At 37.7% G+C, this 10,566-nt stretch overlaps 1 protein-coding gene across 1 annotated transcript in view; it reads left to right on the top strand.

Annotated features, from left to right (window-relative positions):
* Positions 1–328: 328 nt before the first annotated feature.
* TMCC3 (transmembrane and coiled-coil domain family 3) overlaps positions 329–10,566 on the top strand; it is a 32,766-nt gene continuing 22,528 nt past the window's right edge. Inside the window, exon 1 of the mRNA XM_053465579.1 lies at positions 329–642. Coding sequence (XP_053321554.1) covers positions 565–642 — 78 coding nt within the window. The 5' untranslated portion in view covers positions 329–564. The remainder of the gene's footprint in view (positions 643–10,566) is intronic.

The raw sequence follows: 10,566 nt of genomic DNA, 5'->3' as shown, positions 1-10,566 counted from the left end.
CCTCTCACAATACATACATTCAAAGGGTATGACACGAGTAGCATGACAGACCAAGACGAAGAGATACATTATGTATAAAGGGCCTCACCTAATTTTCATTGAGTGTTTGTATTTGTTCTCAATGTGTTTCTCTGGTGTGACCGATACTCGGTTTTCACTATCCAAAACACCAAACCGCATGCACCCTTTCGCAGCCAGAGGGCAAGCGGGTGCATCTCTGTGCTATTTCCTGTTAGGCAGGGAAGGGGTGGTGTGAGGAAGGAGGCGTGTCAGGGCTCAGGACCCGCCCCTAATACACACAGGGACTGACTCTCAGTCAGCGCAAGCACAGCTGCGGCTAGCAGCCAGCCCTGGGCACTCGGCTTCGGAGGGAGGCAAGTTCCAGGCGGATCAGGGGCAGATAGCACTCCCGACAGGCATGATGTGCACGCTGCAGGCGGACCAGCGCTGCTAACGGTCGCTTGCCTCCCTTTCCCTGGGCTCTCATAAGGTTTTGGGGTCCCCTCCCTCATTTCTATTATCTATTTTCGACGGGCTGTGATAAGAGAATCCTGTGGAGGAAAGATGCCGGGAAGCGACACTGGAATAGCTGTGGACAGGACCTACTCGGACCCAGAGAGGCACCAAAGGACCAAGACCAGGGTAAGGCATCTCTGGATACTTTCTTTACAATACACTTATCTGTGTGATAAGTAATAGAGTGCCTGGGTTCAAATCACTCACACTGCAAGTTCTGAAATAAGGCATGCTGCTGTGTCCATTTAACCCAGAGAGAGCCATCCTATGGTGGGAAGCATTTATGAGATGCTCTTCCCACTGTGTATTCCTGCGTGTAAGGTGTTTTTTCTGTATTAATGTATTCTGTAGTGTGTGGGTATCATCTTCACCCACTGCTTGCTGCCATCTGTGCCAGGCGTATTCATTGATGGCACTAAGCAAGCAGATCACATCACTCACTAGCCCATCAGGTGACAAACCCCCCTTACTGACATTATTGTGTGTGTGTGCGCGGAGATTATTATTGATGTATTGATTATATAGCGCCATCATATTCCACAGAGCTGTACAATGGGATGATGTGTTAAGGGCTCCTTTATCCGACAAGTCCATGCAGATCATGTGCACTACTGTAATGGGGTTCACCTCTTTTGTTTCTCTAGTGATTGTAAACAAAATCTGTGGGGGGGGGATATCTGTGTAGAAAACTCTTTTCCGTAGGTTTATTGAAACATCAGTAAAGGATATAAGGGAATATGTTACTGTGTAGTGTATGGCAGAGGCCTGTTGCTAGACTCTTAAATGATATTAAAAGGCGCTGGGTTGGAAACCTTCTTGTGGTTTGGTGCATTTCTCAATAGATGTTGTGTTTGTAAATATGTATATTTAGCTACACCCACAGACTTCTTTGATATTTTGTTAGACTTTTAAAGATCCTGTATCGGGCAGCCTTTTAGCACAATGGTGTGACCGGCCCCATGTGAAAGTTTTCCAATTGCCATCATATCAGGGTATGCATAACACACACTTATAACTGCCACTGGGGCATTGGGTGTCTATATTCTGATTCCCTAGGCGTGTGTTGCTCTCTAGCGCTTCACGCTCTGAGAACATTCTCAGCAACATGTTAGCCAAACAGCAATTTCCTTGATAACATTAATTTCATTTGGCAGCATTGTCCTTAAAAAGGATTCCTGAATACGGATATATGCATAGATCCAATGGTGCTGTTTGGAGTTCATGAAATGTTATGGACTGTCTCTGGTTTACCTATAAGCTAAACAACGGTAGTCTCTTTAATAAGTGCTGTTTAAAGTTGACGGATAATGGGGTTGATGATTTTTAAGGAAAGCCTGCTAGTAAACAACTTGCTGGTTAGGTTTCCCGGGAAGTCGAGGGCGAGTTTTCTTGCTTAGGTAATGGTATGAAATATTACACGGTTACACCACCCAGGTCAGTGGTGTGCTTTCTACATTGTTTGTTCAGGCCAGCCGTTCTCTGCGATTATCTGGATGTAGTTATCTTGTGAACTTAATAATCCTTTGGCAGAGCCCCACATGTTCTGCTCTTAGTAAAGGGGGAAAATACCTTAACATTACAAGGCAAACAAAGCCATTTAACCTATTGGGAATATAAGTTTTTCATATTAAAAAAAGACCAAATATGTTTGTTCTTCAAGTGTAGTACTAAGTCTGTACAATGTAATTTTTATTCTAATGTTGGACGTTAATAAATTTGAGATTGTGTTCCGGTTAACCTTTATAGGAATGATATACTTAGGGAAAATGGAAAAATAAAAATGCTATGTGATTGTAGATGAGAGAGAGTCATTTTCGCTGTCTTGGTAATTATTTCTGTTGGTAAGGCTCCACGAATGGTCATTACTTTTCATTTGTATAACACCAAAGCAGGAGCCAGTTAGGTGGTTTAGTAATTGGCGTTCTCTAGAAAATAAACCTTTATAGTGAATAAAAAATGAGCCATGCTCTATTCTGTTTAATGATTTCATTAATGTATCAGCAGTGTGTAAAAATAATGATACCGTATCATTAAAGAAAATGTCTCTGGGGGTTATTCACCAAAGGGGAATGGCCAACACTATTGAGTTTCTCATGTAGGAAGGGTTGAGCTAGCCATGTATAATGATTAATTAAATGTATACGGAGACTGAAAAAATAACTTACCGATTTTAACTGTACATTATACAGCGCCAGCCAAGCTCTTCCTGTAGCAGAAGTTCACTAGCGTTGGCCCTTCATGATGTATAGTGAAGTTGAAACCACAACTCAGCCTTTAGTGAATAAACCCCTCTTGCAGAGAAAACCAAGCTGTTGTTTGAGACATAAATTCCAGTCTTGTTTTGTGCTGATCTTTATATAGCCTGTGTGTAATGAACAGCACCCATTCTTCTGGGTGTGAGTGTTTAATGATATTTCTGGCCTCCACCCTGTGTTGTCGGCTTCTCCCACACCAGGTGAACAGAGTCTCCTAGGAACGACGACCATACCATGAAATCTGAACCGTGCATTTTAACTGTAGCAAAGCCGCTTGTTGTGTCTGTTAGTAGATAACATGAGAAAGAAGTAACCGGATTAAGTTGAAACCAGATATATCAAAAATACTCTTCATATGAAGTGCTAACCTTTTTAATGGTTCTGTTTGTAACGTGTTTAGAAACATAGCAATTTGTACAAGGCATATGTTTTCTTGTTAACATTTTATCTGATACAATGATACAAAATTTTATGTCCAAAACTGTCTTTATTAATTACCAGTATATATATATATATATATGTGTGTGTGTGTGTGTATAAAAAAGCATTTTTTATAAAGCAATGATTATTAAGGGTTTGGCATGACAATTGTATCATTTCTATGCATCTGTGCTTTTTGATGATTAAGCAGCATAAGCCACTCTATTATCATATTTAAACTAAACTTTGTAAGTAAACCGAGCAGGAATATACAAAGGAAAATGAAGAATCAAAACACAGTAACTGTGTCCCACTGAGAACTGAGCATTTCTTTTAACACAATAGCATTTGTTTGGATAACACTGTCTATAAATGAAGACACGGAGGGGAGAGACAAAGATGGCCATTGTTCTTGCTAATGGCTGGAATTCTTGGTGGGCTGATGGTCTGAAGTCCATGATATAGGGAGACCGGCAGGACAGGCTCTACTGGTGTCCTTTTCTCTTGCTTGCCGTATTGAGCATCAGAGGATTGAGATGCACCAGGAATATGTGATTGTTGTCTCAATGAGTGAGTGAAGGTTTTACTTTACAAATTGGTAGGTAGAACAACACCTGGCGAAGCATTTAAATGTGTAATTATAAAGATGCAGAGATTGTTGTTGACAAAAGAGTTGAATGAAAATTAAAGGATGAGCCACAGGAAAGAAATGAGAGATTCATTTCAAGTCAGTGGAGACTCGACTGTCTGCTGTGCATCGATTAGTGAGAGAAGACACGCACAGCAACGTCATTATGTTTTACCTACAGGAATGGAAAATGTGTGTCTGTATCTTAGAATAAGATATTGAGCTGCACACAACATATGACCATACACATCAGCTGGAAGGATATATTTGCATAAAAAAAAAAATCTGATTTTAGCATTATAATATTAAACAGCTTGAACTGGATTGCAATTTCATGTCTGACTGCCCACCTCAGAAACACTGAAGCAATAATAAGATACACAGTTGGCGAACTAATATATGCTATCTTGGACGGTGAGTCTGTTGGTATCCCCATGCACTGACAATTCATGACTATGTGGCCCTAGGCGATAGAGCCCTTTATGTTATATATGGAATAACACATATTGATATATTTTTGCGAATTTAGCAAATATGAGAAAATACAAACAGTTGCCTGTTTTACTTCCTTCTTTGGAAAGCTAGTTTCCCCATCAAGAATTTTATTTTTAAAATCCATATGGTTAGGGCTATGCATTGCATACAACAGCTGTTAACCTGGGATATTTTTAACAGTTAACTGCTTAATACATAGATGTGTGCTGAATGTCCTTTTACCCCACCCCCCATACACAAAGGATTATTTGGGCTGATGTGTGAAGAACCAGTTTCCTGGAAATGTCCATACTGTCAACCAGCACCACTGGGCAGACCTACATACCTGTGCATTGACTTTCCCATATGCATTCAAGCGCTAACAATACATTCTTATTTAGTGTCTGTGTTTAGGAATGATCCCAGCCGTTGGCATGCCAGTGATTGGAAACGGGTGGAGTGGGCACTTCTGCAGAGAAACACTCCACAGAGCAGCAGATAGAACGTAAAGCATTGTAATTGCTCCTTTTAGGTGTATTTTGTAGTTCCTAAATTTAAATATGTCTTGAAAACTCAAAGCCGTTTCCATTCAGCTGCAATGGTTTCATCTTGTTTGTTCTGTTTTATTCTATGCAATGTTTATGTTCATAATTTGGAAACTCGCTAGAATGTATTTCCAAGATATATTATGCCTATAATGTAACTGTAACAACACTCTGCCATTTGTTGTGATGCAAGAGGATGCATGTTCTGGATGAACTGCTATTTGTCCAGATCAGTTAAATGATGTTTCACAAAATACAGGGACTTTTGATGCATACAAATAATCATAAAAAATGGTAAATTAAACTAGAATGCCTTGTTTGAGTGTTCTGAATTAACCAGTGCATTGTCGGTGCTTAGCAATGTAGAATCGCTAATTAGCACTTCTTAGTCTTGATGCTTGGCCTACTATCTACGAATTGTTCACATAATCCCTTTACTTAGATTATGCTACAATATTAACAGATACAGCATTCCTATATAGGGCCAATCAGGACAGGGAAGAGAGTCTTGCGCAAATGTCATTAGATCTATCATGCTATGTGTTTTTGTTTTAAACAAGGAAGCACACTTGGACACCCTGGTTTTACCTGCTGGTTAAACATTGCTTTAAGATATTTTTGTTTTAGTGTAGAATGCCATTGATAACTCATTACTTCATCTATTACAAATAGTAATGCATCATCTGATATTTCACATATTGTTAATGTATTAGTGTAGGCGTTCTATTTGTTAGCATGTTGAGTATATTACAGTAATGACACATGTATAATGTGTCAAGATTAATGATGAAACAGCCTCTTAGGGCCCTCATTGTTTTATGGCGCCCAGGTCAGTGAATGGATGAGAAAAACCTCTGGAAGCATGACAGAGTTATTGTGCTCTGAAACAATGAACTAAAACAAAGATGTACTTGGTTTGTGTACGATTACATATTTTTGCTGCCTGTTATTTAGAGGTTTGTTCTCTCGTAAATATATATATATATATATATATATTATATTATATTATATTATATTATATTTTGGCTTTTCCATTTGGAGCAATGTTGTGGGATTAGTATGAAACTCATCTTGGCTTTCTAATTTGTAGCTCAATTACTTTACTTATGGTGCCCAACTCTAGAACGTATTACCCAGAGACGTGCTTTATTGGTAGTGAGCATACGCATTAGCCCATTGTGTTGCAGAGGATGTGACCACCTGGGAAATCTGTGCTGGTAAAGTTGCACACAGCAGGTTACTTTGTTACACAGCTATCATTTGGGACAAAAACAGATCTTACGGCAGTTTTCTTAAAGAGGACAATTATGCATTTTGGTTCATGAGGTAGGAGATGGTTAGCCTTCAAACGTTGCTTAGGGGTCAAATTCCCAAATTTTTTATTTTTTTCTGAAAATATATACTTGATCAGTTTCCTTGTTTTCATATAGTGGTTTTAAATATTAGTTTCTTTTTTCTTTTGTTATATACAAAACATACACTTCATAAACCAAGAGCGGCCAAGATGTAAGCAGTAGATTATCAGCATTTGGGTGTCACAAACTATCTGGGCTGTACTTATTCATAAAGAGAGCTCTGTAGCAAATAAGATATCGTTTCTTGTGGACAAGGCTTGTTGTAAAAATACATTGTTTATAAAAGGTAACTGAAATCTAACATGTTTGAGCTTTTTTATTTTAAATCCTGTATGACTACTTCGATTATATGTAATAGTAGAATGCCACTTGGGCATCTGGAAATGTGATGTTGAGCTGTATAGGTTATCTTGATTACTGGGCTGAAGTTATGTTTAGTTTCATTCATCCCCGCTGAGCCATCTACCTGCGACATCAGCTTGTCTCTCGCCTGTGCTGCCAAAACGGAATGAATGGTTGTATGGAAGGCCATTCATTCCCAGTGCAAACACTGCAAATCCCTCCTGTTTATTTGGAGGTACTGCGTCACTGATCTCTTAACGTTTTAGATAGCTTCTGTTCTTAGACGCGCCACAGCAGAATGAAAATGTAAGCGCTTTTTACAGAGGAAGTTCCACTAATCTCTAATTCACTGTATCTTATCGGCTGCAAGAAGCTGCTATTTGCAGAGTTTACAGTTATAAACAGATCCGGAAGATAGTGAGAACATTGTGAGAAGCTTTCCACTTAGACGAGCACAAAAAAAAAACTACAAATTGTCACCAATATATCTAAATCAAGAAACTGAATCCAAAAATTCTTCGCAAGCATGTTTCCCTTAAATTAAGCCTTTCCTTTATTTTATTAGAACTAAAACTTGGCGTAAGATACTATACACGTGTTTGGAAGAAAAACATATAAAAAAATTACAAAGCTGTTTGTGTTTGTCTTTTTTCCCCCCTCATTTTTAACATGGCAAAACAGATGCATCATACTTAAAATAGCAAACCTGTGGTGCTAAAAGTTGTACTTTGTCAAAGCACGGTAAAATACAAGTTGGCTCGTGTTTTCCTTGTTATGATCTCCTGGGACATAGATTAAAGTAATACTGAGTCAAACTAGGGTCAAGCTGATGCACCTGCATACTTGCTCAACCATCTACAAAGATATAGAGTATTTTTAGACATGGTTATTTCCTTCTATTTCACCTAAATGTTTGCATAATGCCCTTTTAATCATTTGTTTATCCATTACCTGCTTTTTGATTTAGTTTTTTTCCTTATCAGCGGGGTCAGGTTTTGCATTATCATTAAGTATGATGATAGAAAGACTAACATTACATGTTTTCTCAGGAAATAAATCTGCATCTGCAGATTTGGATAAATCGCCAGTTATTCATTCTGCAGAACCAAATTGCATTCATGTGATATGCGTTAATTTACCACCCTGTGTATTTATAAGTAGCGACCTTCATATAATGACTTCATATACATGTGATTTTTAGAAATATGGTCATTTAAGAAATCAATGTTTGCCATACATACATACATACATACATTAATTCAGATTAGGTATGAGTGCTAGGAACGTGTGTTTCTTCCTGGAATGCTAATATGTTACATGAATAGTCCAATGGCGTTAGGAATATTCAAATATTGCCCTTGCACAGTAAAAACTTTACCCTAACTGATATTGTAAAGGGGGTATAAAAGCCCATTTTTAGAAGGGCAAGGTCTTTTTCCTCCATCGTTTCAAGAGCCTAGAGCCTGCCGCACCAATGCCCTGTCTTGGTTTATCTACTCTATAGATATCAGTGGGAAACCATGCCTGTACTAATAACAATAAATGAGGGATTTTGAGCTAAAGAGTGCCTACTAATGTAGCTTTAATACCTGATCTTAAATATAACTAAATGCAACTAATAGCCTTTTATGGTTTAGACCAAACCATAGTACTGCAATAAATAATCTTGGCCTTGGTTGCCTGAATCATAAAATACTGGTAATTTGGCAATAAAGTAGGATGAAATATTAACTTTCATGGGATGGGTGGTTTTACCTACAAACTGATACTGACAAAATGAAACCACTTCAAGAAAAGTGTCTCCTTTTTAGATTACATATTATATAGTTGGAGGAGTGGATGACTTGACCTGGATTTCCCCGCACAGCATATAATATATATTTACATATATACACACACACAGAATATTTGTAGAAGGCAGTAGGTAGACCAACCGGATAAAGTATCTCGTTGTGATTTGATGATAGCAATATTGTGTGCTGAAAGCATTCTCGGCTGAAACCACAACGCCCAAAACTATTACTTTGCATTCAGGCAATAGAAACAAACAAACTGCGCAATCAAGGCTATATATCCCAGGCATGAAGTAAACAATGTCGATTGTTCAGGTGTATCAAGGTTTTTGAGGTATTATAAAACGATAACTTTGTTCTAATTTTAAAACAAGTGGAAACTGGCAGGATATCTTTTATTACATGTTACCTTGACCACAGATTTCATAAGCTTATCACATGCAATGGCTTAAAAACCTTCAATAACGGGAGGGGTAGGGCTCAGACAGTGTTTGTATAGCGGCAGCAACATTTTGGCTATTCTAAATGAATACATATGTTGAAGATTTAAAGATTGCAAGATACTTTATATAATCTATTGTTCATAATGGTCTGGCTCGCTGACGGAGAAATGTCTCCGATTACATGGTAGCTTGTGACTCGGGTGTGATTTTTCAAATGTCACACAGCACTTTAATGAGAGATGCAGCCCAGCAAATCAGAGGTGAAAAAGGGCAACTCATTTCCCAAGGAATATATACATGAATATCTATATATTAGTGTGTGTGTGTGTGTGTGTGTGTGTGTGTGTGTGTGTACAAATGCTAAAAAAAAAAAAAACCCAAAACATTATTTTCTGTATTTGCCAAAAAATGAAGTAATGAATACAACCACAAGTATATTTGATAAATGTATGTACACACCAAGCACACACATAAGAATATTGTAGAGGAGACGCACATATGATAGGGTTGAAAGCCATAATTATGGTGAATAAATACAATCTATAGAAAATACACATTTCCACACGCATGACACCTATTTGCACCTTTGGGTACAAGCTTGGACTGCAGCTCCAATAACCCTCATTCTTACAGACAGGGATTCGATCTTCATTTTACTTTTTAAGCCTTCACAAAAGCTGCGTTCTGCACTCTCTATAACTAGTCTTATCTGTACCGTTTTAAGTTTGCAAAACAGGACATGCAGGGTCAAAATGTTTGAGTAGATTTTAATGACTGGGACATGTTTCTGTTCCTTTCATTTTACATTTTATATAGAGGAATGTGTAATGTTCAAAAACAAAACTAGTAAGTGCAGTGGCATTAATTTAAAGGCAGACTTTCTTCTGTTTTGATACTGTTAATCCATTTTGCTGCAGGGAGGCAGTCTTGTTGGGAAAAAAAACCAGAACTGTTGTGTACAGCACCCTTCCTAACGAGTTTGTCATATTAGGGAGATTTGGTGCCAACACAGATGACTCTTATAGGATGAGTCAATTCTGCTATAATCTTTGAACTCTATGTAGAGGGAGATAAGAGTCAAAATAACTAACCTGCTTTTACATGTTTAATGTTTTTATAACTTTGACATATAGGCTTAACAAAGAAAAATACTTTCCACACAACTCCAAGGTTAAAAAAAAAAAAAAAAAATTTATATAGACATAATATTCCGTAGTGCTGTAATGTCCTGTCAACCCATTGTACAACTATTTATATAACATAACACTTTGACTTACAGAAACAGGTGAGGCGGGCCCTGCTCAAACAAGCTTACATTTTCCAGAAAAATTTATATAAACCTGTCTTATGAAAACTTTTATGTAGTGAAGCAAATAAAGCGCCCCTATTTACCAATACTGGATTAGTATATATAGTGCACACACCTGCATAGTATATTCAATTACATATCAACAATAAGCGTGGATGGGATAATGGTACAGAGTTTGTCATGTGTCTTTGTTCGCTTCTTCTGTAATTTACTAATATTGATATCAGAGTATGTACATTTTACACAAAATGTTTTGAAAGGGAAGTGCTGTAGTGCTTTCAGATCAGTCATGGAGACCTGCGCATTCCTCAGGTTCCAGTCATGCTTCTATATGAACTCCTGCCAAAAGGACTTAATTGTCCGTGTCCGACCGAAATCTTACATAATATAAAGACCTAAATATTGAGAAAAGATTAACTAAAAATGGCTTTGGGTTTGTGGAATATTTGCACCTTATTTACCCTAAATTGTATAATTCATTCTATT

The sequence above is a fragment of the Spea bombifrons genome, chromosome 4, assembly GCF_027358695.1.
Source record: "Spea bombifrons isolate aSpeBom1 chromosome 4, aSpeBom1.2.pri, whole genome shotgun sequence".
In the NCBI taxonomy this organism is placed as follows: Eukaryota; Metazoa; Chordata; class Amphibia; order Anura; family Pelobatidae; genus Spea; species Spea bombifrons.
The sequence above is the reverse complement of the archived record's forward strand: the minus strand, read 5'-3'. Positions and strand labels throughout refer to the sequence as shown.